Genomic DNA, 15,611 nt, shown 5'->3' with positions numbered 1-15,611 from the left:
GGTCTGTGCTTTGCACTGTTGAGCACCGCACCAACACCTCTCCATTTGCAAGACTGCAACACCAAACACACGTTCTTCATAAAATACCTTCACGAAACCACACAATGAACTTAGTGCTTGCATTAGAGAACATAAATAGCTTTTCCGAAAGTGAGGGATGGCCAAGGTGGAAGAAATTATCACAGGAAAGACACAGAAGCAAGTTTCCAGTACAGCTACTGCTGAAGTACTTGAAAGAAAAAGAGATTCCACCATGCTCCAGTACACAGCCAGCTGATCACAATCATGTCTGGGCAGCACACGTTACACCGGCAATCAGGGATCATCTAAAAGCACAATCAAAAAACTGACCTGGACAATCATAAAGAACCAGCTTCAGCAAGGTGGAATGAATGAACATCTCTGGAGAAAGCCCTCGTTTGGAGCCACGACAAATTCAGCCCAATATGGAGTGGATTTGTCTTGATTTGAAGATCTCTGTCACATGGCCACAACTTTTTCTATTTTTAGTTGGGACAAACAGAGATTTTGAGGTTTGTAAACCAGGATTCCATGCACATATTAGTATTTTCAAGGTTCCAGTTACACTGGTTAGATTTTACACATCTTTATTAGGCTGGCATCTGGCAGGAAGGTGGAATGAACACAACGACTGTGGAAAAACTGGAAAAGAAGGATGAATGGGACAGGTGGCTCATTTAACCACAGAACTAAAGTCCTGGCACTAAATGGAAGAAAAGATGCAGAGAAGAAGATACATGGGGTGTACTGTTAAAGTCACATTACAGTTACATCTATAATTCTCTAGGATGTCATATAAAATCTTAAAAAGGAGGCTGAAGTCTCTAAAAGAGTTCTTAATAGTTTTCAAATATAAAAAAAAATAATTAGCATATTCAGAGGCACATGGAGAAAATCATATAGGAGGTGTTACATATTCGCCATTCAAAACAACAGAGCAGAAAAAGCAATGCAGTAGGAAAAAAGGTAAAGGAAGGTAGAGACTTGAACAGCCTTGAAAATATTTAAGAGTTGATACAGAATCATAGAATAATTAGGGTTGGAAAGGACCTTAAGATCATTTAGTTCCAACCCCCCTGCCATGGGCAGGGACACCTTATGCTAAATCATATCACCCAAGGCCTCGTCCAACCCGGTCTTGAACACTGCCAGGGATGAAGCATTCACAACCTCCCTGGGCAACCTATTCCAGTGCCTCACCACCCTAACAGGAAAGAATTTCCTCCTTATATCCAGTCTAAACTTCCCCTCTTTAAGTTTTAACCCGTTACCCCTTGTCCTATCACTACAGTCTCTAATGAAGAGTACCTCTCCAGCATCCCTATAGGCCCCCTTCAGATACTGGAAGGCTGCTATGAGGTCACCACGCAGCCGTGTCTTCTGTACTGGAAGAACAAAATGAATGGGGAGAGAATGAAGCTGCAGTGCAGCAGCGATGATCTGAGTCTGTGCTGGCATTTTCTTCTGGCTTGAAATAACCCACATCCAACAGATTCATAAATGGTGGATCAAATCCAAACCTAACCATATAAAGACTTACACAGGAGTAATTTCACACTGCTAGTTGTCTTACTGAAACCAATCTCTTTGAAGGGCAAGAACCTAACTACATTATCTCTTTTTGTATCAGCACTCTTCTTCCTAGCATTTTATGTACGCAAAGAGTAATACACTGCTTCTTTGCATGCTCTGGATGAAATGAGTAGTTTACAAATCATGCATTAGAGTAACAAAGGATATAGGAACAGTTGCAAAATGCAACAACAACAACAACAAAAAAATGCAATGGTGAGGAATAAACGGACAGTGGAGCCATCACCACCAAGAAAATCCAAACTACTTTTAAGTTCGCTTTCATGTCTGTCCTGGTTTATTTTAAATATCACTACATACATGCATTTGCAAGTCACAGAGACGGCTGGTACCAAGGGAACAGAGACTGTATGTACTGGAGCCCAATTTATGGTAAACTGGGGGGGTACATGGACAACACATGAGACATGGACATTCTAGAGGAAACACTACCACCACAAACAGCTGCTGAGCAGGATCTGAACGCTGTGCCAAAGGGAACACTAACAAGCTGTGGTCTGCTCAAGACTGACATGGTCAACCTCATAACCAAAAAGCATTTCTGCTGTATTTTGTAGTACATAACTATTCACCTTCAGAATAACAGCGGTGTAATCCTCAGTGCCTAGGCATGACCATGTCAGTCACTGTTTCTCCTTCCAACAGTGGTCTGGTGAGAATTCAGCCAGCATCTTGAATGCTTCCAGAAAGCAGAGACACAATTGTAATAGTACCATGCTTTCAGAACATGCAGTAACAGCAACTTCATTCTACCCTTGGGCAAATATGACAGCATTTGACAGTTAGATTTTATAATAAAATAGAAGAAAAAGTAGTTTGGTTCCCTTCATATTATGCGACTGAATGCCTGGCTACACTTTTCTAATTTAAATTGCTATAAGCTCCCATACCTGGTGAGAGTATTAGTATTTCTACACAGAGTACAAATGAAATAATCGCTTTTTTTTTTCCTTCCCATTAATTTAGTTTCAGTTCCGCTGATGAGCTGATTTCAAAATGTCTGCAAAGTAATTTTTCCTGTGGGTACAGAAAGAAAAAAAAGTGAGGAAAAAGGACTATCATGGCAAGTTACTCTTTGTATATCTGGCCATGCTTTAGGGGGAAACAAAATTAAAAGAAATAAAATAAAAATCTCTGCTCACAAGTATGGCCCATACTCCTGTAGTACATGAGAACGAGTCATGGACTTTTATTTGCATTCTGTCAGTACTCTATTAGCAGCTTGAACATGAGGGTTTATTACTTCAGTACCTAGCAGAAAAGCATTCTGAGGTTAAACTGAGTTCTAAATGCACATCTTCGATTACCGCTGAAGGTTTTAGCATGCAAGAGACCTGAATCCAGTACTTTACTGAAATCTAAGTTGAATAGTATTTTTTAAAAAAACAAGAAAACCCCACAATGACAACCAAAAAGCCACCCCATATACCCCCTACCCATGCAGAGACACTGGTTTTCAACCTCCCCAAAAAATCACATTGGTTCCTCTCAGATACAAGCTGAACAGAACAGCAGATATTTAGGCTGAGAACAGCAACAACAAAAAAAGCAAAAGGAACAGTTACACCCTACTACTATTGTGATATCAACTTCCTGTTATAAGAATGGCAATCTTCACTTTTGGTCACAAGGGCTTTTTTTATTCAGAGACTGAAGTAAATGCTTATGCAGAATTTTTAGTGACTGTGATGAAGCCATTTCCTTTCTTATTAAAGAAAGTAAAAATCCATAGCTCAACTTTCTTCTGTCAATTAAATTCTAATAAATACAATTTAAGTATCCAGTGCAAATTAATACTGCACCCTGTTATAGCAATATATAATTTTAGACTTTTATATTAACTCCCAAGCTTCTAGAATGATTATCTGACATGTGAAATAGGAAAGCATTAGTTTAAGGTAACTCAAGATTCACACTTATCTACAATTGAAGTCTAGTACCTGATTCCTGTTCTGTCATTTCAAACATAACCCTACTACCAAGACACAATTTATTCTATAGTTTGCTAAAGAAGAAAGGGCAGAATTTAAAATATATTGCAGTCTTGTTCAATGCCCTATTACTGCCCAGTTGCCTAGAAGCCACATCTTGTCATGTGAAGAACATGCAGTCACCTACTACTGCTAAGGGATACTTACACACCACAGAAATGTAAAGGAAAAGGCAAAATTCTTTTTTTGCCTTCTGCAGGACAAACTCGAAGCCATGCTCACACAGAGCAAAGGCAAGAGCGCCTTCCAAAATATATTGCAGAAACTGCATCATGACACAGAGGATTTAAGTATATTCGCTAAGACAGGGTCATCAAGAAGCAACAGCAACACAGGGAGACTGGAGACAAGAGAAACAGGATAAAATAGGTAGGTATTGGCTCAAGAGCAATCCTCTACTCTTGCTTTCAGACTCTGCAAAGGTATCACTCACTTTTTTCCCTGAAGCAGTTAAGAACTGAAATTACTTAAGGGGCTAACTTCAGACATCTTGGTGGGAAAACACGTTCTTTTACATGCTTTGATGGAAGAACACCGGATGATACTGGAAACTTCTCAAAAACGAGAAGAAGGCTGAAACAAAAAAGGGAGGTTAGAAAAAAAGGAAAAAAGTATAGGAAAAGCTTATGAAACAAGCTCTCAACACATCAGTAAAGAGAAGACAGAATGAACAGCTTACCTTCAAATGAGGGAGACAAACAAACACCCAAGAGACTGTTGGCCTCAATTATCAAATCTACTTCAGTTGCTAAAATAAAATCCTTCTCCTGCATTCAGCAGCGAGTGCCCTCATTTGAGGGTCCCCTTTTTAGTCCTTGTAACCCAGAAATACTTATATCCTCCTGACTTGCAACACAGTTCATAGTGACTCTTGCTACCTTAAATGTATGTCCCACAGAATAACCTAGGCAGTAACACCTCATTCTGCAGGTTATTTTTCATTACTCTGGACCCAAAACACCCAGAAGATGACTAAGATGCTCATCTGGAGGTTTCAGTAAACAGTTGGGCAAGCAGAACTCTTTAATACAGGTAATGTTTACCCAAGCAGAAGACAAAATTTTGTTACAGGACAGGCCAATGTTATAAAATCAATTCCCCCATTTACTCGGGGCTATTACAAAATTTGCTGCCCTTCACCTTGAAGGCAAGCTGTGTTTTTAGCCTTGTTCTCTTAACAACCAAATCACAACAGATGTTCTACTACAAGGAAAATTCCAGCCATGCACTGCCTGTTACCAAAAGAAAACTTGCCATTGTATCTGTTTCCTCGCAACACTGCAACAGGAAAGTCGTAATGGTCAGTACCACACTGCTAGATGGCACACGGATTATAGGTGGACAAGCATGACCTGAAACTTTTTATAGAAAAGAAAAAACAGAATGCAAAACATAAAAGAACTTTCTGCCCAAGGTCTACTTGGCATAGCAGAATTTCCTTCAAAGAGGTGCAAATATTTGTTCAAATTGAGGCAAATAATGTATTCCCCATTATCCAAGTTTTCCGAAATCAAGCCGCATTCCCAAATCAGGGTAGAATCTTTGCGAAATGGGTTAAATAAAAAAGATGCAAATCCATAATGAACAGATCAAAAGAATCCTGAAATGGAAGAAGGAAGAACTGAGAAAGAAGAAAACAAACCACCCCACTTCTTCAAACTGAATTCCATGAGTTCAGTGTAACACAGATGACAAGATGTGATATTCTTAGACACATTACAGTACCCACAAACACCATTCCTCTTCCTTGAAAGACACTATAATTAGTGTCCAAAGGACAGATCTTCCCCTCTGGAATGTTCTGATATTGGCACAGGTGGAGAGTACATGTTTTATTACATGATATTTATAAAAGCCTCTGGAAAAAATGAAGCATTAGAACTTCCCCACTTCATATAGTCACACAGTTGTACAGGGCATAGTAGTACACAATGCATGTTACTGGATGTACATAGCCTGTAAAAAAATCCTAAACCATAATTTTTTCTTTAAAGTAGATGCCTAAGCAAACCATGTCTATCAATCTTTACCCAGAAAAGGCACCCTCCCTCAAAGAAATGTGCTTGAGGCCGGGGGGAGGGGGGGAAAAACTGACCTGTGTAAGGTTCCACAGCTCATCTTGAACTGCTGCAGCCCACTCTAAATTACAATGTCATTGGCTGTTTACACTTGAAGGAAGTACAGTAAATACACTACAGCCTATTCAGGTTCCTGGAATGTCACTAATCATATGCTCAATTGCATCTATTCATTAGAAAAATCCAATCCACAACAGCAGCTGCATTTACCACCACACCCCAAATGCCAACCAGTTGCCCCAGGTGATTCCAGCGGTTTACCAGCCCACAGGACAGATTCTCCACACTCTTGTCCCTCCACAGTGACTGCAAGTTACATTTCCAAGCCCAGGGAGTTTCATTTGCTATTAACAGTGCTTTTAGCTTCAAGCTTTTGCAACAAAAAAACATCGCATCTTTTGCAGTCATGTCCTGCAAGTTTCAAAACCATTTATGCTGCACTAATTATTTTTGATTGAAACTTACTAAATAATTACTGTTGAAAAGATGACTTACACAAACAACAGGCAAGTTACTCCATTTGTTTGAGAAGAACTATGACTAATTATGTGTGTAATTTTGTTTTGTATCTCTTCAAAAAAAGAGTGTGTAATCCTGGCTATTGAGCTGAAAGAAGCCAAGTCCCTGTTAAGTTTTTGGGGCCAGATTTTACTATAAAACTATAAGCCAGATGATGGCTGAAAATAAACCACTGTGAAAGAACACGAGTCCTTTAAAGGATACACAACTTCCTAATCAGTTAAAAAAAACAACCAAAAAACACACCAGAAACCTGTTTTCACATCTAACACCTGTGGTGATTGTAACTGAAAGACACAAGAATTTTGTATTTACTTGACGAATTACACTGCATTTTATATAATTGTTAAATTTACCAACCCCTCATAACCAATTTCCTGTCTGTGTGGGTGTTTCACACAGCAATAATAAAGTTGTAAAAGAGTATGTTTTCTTTTTGCTTAATTAAACCGATTTAATCTTAAAACTTACAGCCACTTAGACAGAAAAGGGAGCTACAAACCCTACCTTTATGTTACCTAACAGGCAACATCACTTGCAGTATGCAAAATGGTTGTGAGAATCTAACCATGCTACAGATAAACCAGATGACTGGAGCTGATGAGAGTTATAAATGGAAGTATTGTCTCACCTACCTCTAAAACTTCTTTCTTTTAATTATGACTGCTCTCCTTCACCCTCCCAAAAGTTCTTACTGTGGTCTAATAAACAAACTGAAGAAGAATCTCAATCTCTGCATGGTGGCCCCCAGAACAGACCACTCACCACAAGGTTAGGATACTTTCCAGTGTTCCCAAATCCAACTTGAAAATAGAGGTCACAAAAGATGAAACTGAATAATGCTGTAGCTATCTATTCATTCTTCACACCTTCCAAACCCACCCGTGATTAGAGCTTCTTAGGGCAAATGGCCAACTTTGGGAAACTTGCAGCTGCTGAACAGCTGATTAGCGCACCATGAAGCACGATCAGGAGGTGTAAGATCTTGTTCTCTGCGCGCCTAAGGTTGAGGAAGGTTCAAGAAGACCATAAGCTGTTCATGGACTGAAATCTTTAACCTCTAAATATTTGCTGGTGACATGTGAAACAGGGTAGGAGGGGCTTCAACCACCAACCTCACACTAGCATTGGGTCCAGAGGTAAATAGAATCATCCCCAAAGAAACTGAAGCTGACCACTTCTCTGTTAAATCAATGATATCTTAGTTGCCTACAGGACTACAGAAGACATCCATGAGGTAGGTGTTTAAAGACTGTTTCACTAGCAGGGACAGGGTAGCTTGGGATGGCTGATTTACTACACATCATGCTCTCAAACAGTTCAGCATTTGATTCAAAACAGTTCAGGCACCAGGAAGAAAGAATCCAGAGGTAGTAATCAAGTCTATCACCCTACACCACGTCATCCCCAGGGCCAGATACCATTCACAGCATCAAGAAACTCCATTCATTCACAACCCCCCAGGACAGACAGCCTTCATATGGCCTGAACTCAGCATTCTTAGCCACAGGACTCCAGTCTTGGAACCCCTGTCTGGACTCTAGCCAATGTGATCCTGCTCATGCTTAGGTATGAACACCAAACAAACCTAAGCGATACTCCAAATAATGCCATCTCCAGGCAACAAGTCACAAGATAGGGAGAAACAAGCTAGGGAGAAAAGCTAAAAGTGAGGATGGAAGTATTATGGTCGGGGGGGGAGAACAAACAAAAAAAAACAACAACCCCCCCAAAAAAAACAAAACAAGCAAAACATAACCCACCAAAAATATGCAACCAAATTTAAGGAGGTGGAAAAAAATCTTCACATCAGAGTCAGAACTGGGCTCACTGTTAGTGCTCTATCAGAAGCAATACTGTTACATGAAGGTTGAAGTCAAAATAGCTGAAGATATTAAAACTTCATATATCTAGAGCATTACACTGCCTTTAATACCAACACATTTTAACAGGTGCTCAGGTATTTCTGTTTTATATATCGGCTTAATATCCCTGTGCTGCAGTGTGCTCAAAGTACTTTCCAAGATTTCAGTCCAATGAGCCTGTTCTGTGTGTGAATGATTTGTCTATGGTACTTACCAAATGCACATTTCCAATCCAGAATCCAGCTGTGCTCATTTAACCTTGGCTCACACACACAGCAAGTGTTCTCATCCTAAACAGCTAGGGAAATTTACAGGGTAGAGTTCTAAAAAACACCATGTTTTCATGGCATGCTTAAGATCGGAGAAAATCCCTGGTTCCTCCAGTTAAATAATTCCATACAGCATCTTAGTTCACTGGACTAGAAAGTGTTTAGTTGTAGCACAGCACTTCTTGTTGGATGTGCAATCTCCTCTATGCTCACACAGCATGAACTCTTTGGAATAGCAACAGCACTCATTAATGCCTGTACTGGTCCAGAGAAATGATGACTTTATAATAATGGCTGATGTTAGCTTTGTTCTACAGATTCACAATATAGTCTAGGAGACTCACACTCTGCCATGAGTAAATGGAGTTGGAAGTCCTGAAATCAAGGAAATGCTACTAAAGCACCTCAGTTTAAAATCTCTTAAATTTATATCACAGACTACAAATGGACATGCTTCAGCTTGTCAATAACTGCCTTTCAAGCACATGGGGGGAAAAAAAAAAAAGTCATTTCTACAACAATCAGAGAATCTGAACCCAAACCAGCACTTAATCTGAAAAAGCAAAACCTTAAATTATTCCTGAACAGAGGTGAAACTCAATACCAACACTAGAAGCACATGCAAGATGAATGCAGCTCAACACAGACCATGTGCTGCACCAGGTGAGTGGCCGCTGAATTAAGAATACGTTCCAACATCCACTTCAGAATGACAAAAGCAAACACCCCTGTGCCAAGTCCCTTATCTGAGACAGGGCTACCACATTTTGCTAGAAGCCGGGAAGGTGAGGGAGAAAGGGTGTGTACCCAATCACTGCTGCTTGCTGCCAGTGCAACCAGCAAGTGAAGCGTATAGAATTCAAAGACCACACACTGTCTCAATTATTTCTTCTAGTTGCTTCTGACAGCAACTTGAGCTTAGATGTGCTAGATTAAATTCCCTCGTACTCACAGCTAAGGCTTCTTCCAGTCTTGAGGGAAACAAGAAGAAGGAAGGAGAGCAAGGAAGAAAAGATTGAAAGAAAAATAAGAAAACAGACAAGGTACCCTGATCAGCTTTACACATCAAGTGGAGAAATCCTAAGGGAATCCTACAGGCCACCATGACCATTTTTAACATAAATTATTCCCATTCTAGGCACATTGCTCAACAGCAGGTCATCTACTCTGCTAGTCATACAGCAACACAACTGTCAGAAAAAACGGTACATTTTATCAACTGTCAAGTTTGATAACTGCCATCAAAATCCTTTGTCCAGTCCCGGGAATAAACTTGTTTTGAAGGCAGTGACAATCCCCCCTCCAAACGCATACATACCTGATCACAACCTGCGTTCACCAGTTCCTGGAGCATCTGCCTGTTTACTTCAGCAGCTGCTGTAGTACTCGACTCATTAGCAAAAGGCAGCAAAGAATATCTAATTTCTCGCAGAGCTTTCTGATATGGTCCAAACTTGGGTGTCTGTCTCATCTGCTGCTGCCTTGCAGCATCCTTCCCTATTAAAATCTTATGGTCCAGCGAAGGTTCACTGCCTGGTCCGATAGGTAGTCCCTGACCTGAAGATTTGGATGGTTGCTTTAAACCTTCTCGAATCTCTTGTAACCTTTGTCTGCTGTTCCCAGAATATGTCGTAGCAGGAAAAGTCTTTGGCCTCATTGTTAATCCAGTTTTCTCTGATCATAAATACAGCTTTATTCTTTTTTTTTTTTAATTACTTTCTTTCAAAAAAGTGTCACTTGATGGTATCAGTTTCTTGTAAACATAATCCTTCAAAGAGAAAAAGAAGAGGCAAAATTCTCAAGTTTCTGCCAACGTTTTACTTCAGCTTACAACCTTCACATTTCCTACAAAAAATGAACATCCTTGGAATCATCATTTTGCAGACTGACAGTGTCTGAAACAAAAGAAAACAGAAAGTACATGCAATTAAGTGGATATTAGAAATGCCTCTGAAGGGACAGCATGACAATGAATCAAGTGAAAGTCAATCAGTTTAACCCATTCAGCTGTCACAGCCAGATTCTCTTTAATGATTTTATCTGTTTTCAAAATTAGGATTCCAAACTGTTTTATCAACATAATCAATAAATCAATAAACTTTAATGTTTCATTTTCAAAATAAATGAAAACAAAACCCTTAAAAACTCCAAAGTTTCAGAATTTTCGTACTCAACCACAGCAAGTTTCCCACCCAATTGCATAACCAAAGCCTGGACAAGCCTATCCTATTTCATAATTAGGGAAGAGTATGCTAATGAAATGTTTTTCCCCCCACTTAAGATTTTGTTTATTTTACACTAGCCGACTTCAGTTTCAGAAGTTTATGAAAAAGATTTATAATGGAAATATTGATGACTCTAACCATAGCAACTTCTAGTATTTCAATAACAAAGTGAGTAACAGAAAGACAAGATATTTTGCCTTTCCAAATGAATATCTTAGCAAAGCCTGAAGGTAAGAATTCTCCCCAGAACTGGAAGGAAGAGAAGAAGGAAAGTGGGGGACGGTATATAATATTTCATTAGCTGTGCTTTATAGGGAAGAAAGGGAAAAGAGGGCTAAATAGAGGTACACAGCAGCAGCAGAAGTGGCAGAACCAGCTCAGATAGTATCCCACACAGAAAAAAAGAGACTGAGACAGCTTCATGCACCTCTTCTGACATGCAGCACAGAACTATGCAGCATAGCTCAGCTACCCAGCAGCTTACGAACTCTGTGCAGCATGAAGTGACAACAAGAATCCTACCTTAACTAAGTCCTTGTGGCATCACCATAACATCAGCATTACATAATTATGCATTCTGAAGAGGGTGAAAAAGGTAGCTTTATCAGAAATGCCACTCCCCTATTGATGCTGCTTATGCAAGTTTGCTTCTGCTGCTGTTATTAGCACTTGGCAAAGTGAAGCCCAAATGGTGCTCAAGCCACTTTGTTGGGAAGGTCAGAATTTTGTTCAGTTGTTTTCAAACTGCAAATACAGAAGAAGGTAACATACTGTATGTTCCTCTCTGTCACTCAGAAGTCAACCAGTTTGTTTGTTGGTTTTTTTTTTTTAAGGCACTTCACTTCTGATCATAGAACATTTATCATTGGAAACAGTTTCTCTAGGAAGTGTTGTTCTTTAATTTCTCATGCTCGTACTAATATTCAACTCATTGCAACAGCTCTTCCTGATAGCTGTAGTATTCCCCAGCAAAAGAACCATTTCCATAAGTTCGCGACAATTTCTCACTGCCAAGGAGTTTACTCCTGTGAAGGCCAAGACAATCTGGACACCTTCACCTCTGAAGCCCATCATCACCTTCTTGTTAGCACAGAGCTCAAGCTTTCCTCTACAAGCAATGACTGAAATGCAACAGCGAAGTCAGGCCCCCAGACCCTTTTATCAGTCTGAAATGCAACAGCGAAGTCAGGCCCCCAGACTCTTTTATCAGTCTGAAATGCAGGAGCACAAATTAATCACTTGAGATTAATCCATGTCAACCTCTTTCAGTTAACTGAAAGTTAAGCTGAAGTCTTACTGACCATTTAAATCTTAGCAAAAGACACCTATAATGTAGTCAAGGTCCTGAGCTCCTCCACTCAGTACTTTCTAAGGATATCCTGCAACCCTAACTCATCAAGGACTAACAGTGACATAAAAGTCCACATTGGAAAGGGTTTGTCACTTTTCTTAAAGTGCTAAAGATGTTCATCTAGATTTTGGTATTTTCAAAGATGACAAATCAGCTTTTAGTCAAAAACAGATCAAGCTTTCATTGTTCTCAATGAAGACAAACAGATCTCAAGAACTCAACTTTTTCTACTTAGAGCAAAAGATAACAGGTAAACTTGTTAAAAAAAAAAAACACAAACAAAAACAAAACAAAACAAAAAACCCACAAAAAAAACCAACCCAGCCTGTTAGGATTACATCATACCTAGCTGATACTGAAAAGATACAGAGCAATTAATTGGTCTGTAACCATCTTTCTTTTCCTGACAGCAGCAGGCACCATATGGCTAGGTTTAGGAATCCGAGTTCTTCCTTTTCAGTCCCTATGCCAATCCTCAGGCCTGGGACATGCTGGGAAGCCTGCAATCCCCCCATCTTTTTGCAGCAAAGGACTGCTTTCCCACTTACACACATGCTTCACATAAAGAACTTTTGTGACCTTTAGCCTAAGCTCAAGTCTAATAATGCTAGGTCAAGCCAGCTGGCAATTTCCTCAGCTTACATTTACAATACTGCTAAACCAGAAAGAAACTCTGATCCTTTAGACAGAGTGAATGAGAACAGCAACAACAGTAAGTACTGGAGCAAACTGCAAATGTGGTTTGTATTTTGCAGAAGGGTTGTGTTTTTTTTTTAACTAAATATGTAAAATCAGCCAAGAAATCATAATATTAAATATTACAGATGTTTTACAGAGAAAGGCAATCTGCCTTTCTTTTTACACTCCAACTGTGATTTGCATTTTTAGCAAAAAATAAAAGGCTTGGGTACTTTAAAAGATAAGCAGTGTGTCTAATTCTGTCTAAGCATTTATGACGGTACATCTGGATTTGGAGTTATCTAATTATCTTCTAATCTGCACCTTGCCTAGGGCGTGAATGTATCAATAGCCTTCCTGCCATCACAAGAATTGATTTTTCAGAATTATTTTTGAGCTTCAAGCCATTCTGACTAAACAATCCTAACGGTTTGGGGCTTTTTTACCCCCCCCCCCCCAGATATTCCATGTTCTGCACAAATTATAAGCTTGTCCATTATCCTTATTTCAAGTAAGTGCAGCACTACTTCAATTGCATAAAGCTGTAACAATAATTTTTGAATAACTGAATATTTTTATTTGAGAAATACCAATATCTGCTCTGGCAGCAATCAACCAACCATGCTGAAGCCAGTTGTCCCAGTAGCACTAGATATTCACTCTGCTGTTTCTTCATTCAGCAACAGGCTACAGGTACTACTGGCTCCGTGGAGCTGGAACACAGGCAAGAAGCTCAGTTGTGTTTGAAGAGCTAAGTCCCAAACCTTGAGCTTGCAAGCTGCTTTCCAATCTATAACTGGCTCTGGTTAGTGAGCTGAACCAGAGATCCCTGCAAAAGGAAGGAGTAAAGTTTTAAGCAACTGCTACAACTCCCCTCTCTCAATTTACAGGTATTGCTTTGGCTTTTTGGATCACAAATTCATGGCAACCGTTATCCTCCACTCTGTAACGGAGATACAAGATTGTTTGGGGGAACTGGTTCAGTAATTATTATACAATCAGTGCTCCCCTTTATAAGTGGGCATATGGTGAAAGAGAAAAGAATTGAAGAGAGGATTTTTCCCCAAGTCATTCCTCTTCTCCTTCCTTCGGCTTACAAAACTCCAAAAGTAACTCCGTGCCCGTGTCCCACTGCCAACCATAAGCACTGGCCCAATCCAGCGCTGTGTGAAACAGCTCACCTTCCCCATCCACAGCAAACAAGCAGTAACTGACCGCAGAGCTCGGGCACTCCAAAAAAGCTTTTTTGCGTCATTTGCGCCAGTGCCTTTGTCGGGGACGGAGGTATTTCAACACGCACACCACTCGGGAGGCAGCCGAGAGAGTGGCGAAGGGCTGAATTTTGGCAGTGACCTTCAGCTGACTGGGCACAGCAGGGGCCTCGCCGCAGCCGACGGACCGCGAGGGCTCCGGACTCCTCGCTCGGCTATCCCGGCCCTCGCCTCCGCCTCCAACCCCAGGGCTGGCCGGGAGTACCTCCGCTGAACGCGGGCGCCCAATCTCTTCTTCCTCAACCCCCAAACTCACTCGTTTCGCAGGCAGAAAGCTCCCAAAATAAACTCCGGCCACTACATTTACCAGCAGCTCCAGCCTGCTGGGGCACCCCGCGGAGCCGGGTCCCATGGCAGAGGCGGGGGGAGGCCGTGCTATGCGGCCCGGGGCAGAGGCCCCAGGCGGGCGGGACACCCCCGCGCGGGCTGGGCTGTCACACGGGCGTCCGGAAAATGTCGGAGAGTGCGGACAGGGCGCCGAGACTGCCCCCTGAGAGGGACACACACACGGACAGACACACACACGGACAGACACACACACGGACAGACACACACACGGACAGACACACACACGGACAGACACACACACGGACAGACACACACACGGACAGACACACACACGGACAGACACACACACGGACAGACACACACACACGGACAGACACACACACGGGACGCTCCCTCCCGCTTCAAGGACCGAGCCGCCTCTGCTCCCTCCGCTTCTCCACACGACTTTACCCTCAGGAAGCAGCAGTATGGGGCGGGGAGGGGCGCTTACACCAGGAGTTGAGAGGAAAATCGCCGCGCCCACTCACACTTCGCTCACCTCCTCGGGGCGCCCAGCGCCGCCGCTTGCCTCACCGGGCACCGTCAAGGTTCAATAACGGAGGCGGCGACGACGACCCCGATAGCGCGAGCCGAGCTCCATCTTCCCCTCGCCGTCCCGGGCGCTGAGTGCGGGGCGCAGTCGGGACATTCGCTACATTGTTGGCATTCCAAAAGCTTCACGTGACCCGCGGTGCCCGCGTCATTCCACTCCTCCTCATCCCGCCCGCCCTTCCCGGCGCATACCAGCGGGGGGAGGGACTTCTCGGGCGGGAAGGGCGGGAACGGCCGTTAAGGACTGTCAAGGGCTGGCCCAATCTGGGGCGACTCAAGGGGTGGTTGTGGCACCTCGAGGGGACTGGAGGGCAGAGGGGAGTCTGACACACTCCCCTCCACTCTCCGGCCCCTTCGGGGTGCCCTTACCTCTTTTTACAAGCCCCTTGTGACGCTTTACCTTCACAGAACTCACTCCACCTCACCACAAGCCCACACTGGTGTTTGGGGAGACGGGTGGCTGAGGAAATGGTGCTGCCTTCACTTTCTGAGGTAAAAAGCTGAAGCAGGAGGCTTGGCAGTGCCTGCTGCTTGTCAGGTGCCCCCAAACTAATTTAACTGAGAGTTTCGTGGTGATAACCCCTTACTACCATTATTCCTTCCATGCTGAGCTATCTATTTTCGCACACAAAGTGTCAAGACCACCAGTTCCTACTTGGGCTTTTCTTTTGGTTTCTGGTTTGTTTTGGGTTTTTATTTATTTATTTTATTATTATTATCGTTATCATTTTGAGGGGGTTACTTATTTTTCATGTGTTTTCATCATGGTAAGGAGACAAGGGGGCTTATAAGGTGCTGGAGGAGGGCAGCCAGGAAATTCGCATCTGGAACAAAAATGCAGACCCAAGCTGCAAAGGTTTTTTGGATGCAA

At 42.0% G+C, this 15,611-nt stretch overlaps 1 protein-coding gene across 1 annotated transcript in view; it reads right to left on the bottom strand.

The window, feature by feature from the left end:
- Positions 1–14,827, bottom strand: part of LATS2 (large tumor suppressor kinase 2) — a 50,923-nt gene extending 36,096 nt beyond the window's left edge. The window contains exons 1-2 of the mRNA XM_057399648.1: positions 14,688–14,827; positions 9,655–10,231 (exon numbers count right to left, since the gene is read on the bottom strand). Coding sequence (XP_057255631.1) covers positions 9,655–9,993 — 339 coding nt within the window. The 5' untranslated portion in view covers positions 9,994–10,231; positions 14,688–14,827. The remainder of the gene's footprint in view (positions 1–9,654; positions 10,232–14,687) is intronic.
- Between the last annotated feature and the right edge of the window lie 784 nt (positions 14,828–15,611).

The sequence above is a fragment of the Pezoporus wallicus genome, unplaced genomic scaffold (genome assembly GCF_028554395.1).
Source record: "Pezoporus wallicus isolate ANWC-B61680 ecotype Strahan unplaced genomic scaffold, APGP_CSIRO_Pwel_v1 scaffold_6446, whole genome shotgun sequence".
Lineage (NCBI taxonomy): Eukaryota > Metazoa > Chordata > Aves > Psittaciformes > Psittacidae > Pezoporus > Pezoporus wallicus.
Note: the sequence above shows the minus strand (reverse complement) of the source record. Positions and strands in the feature narration are given on the sequence as shown.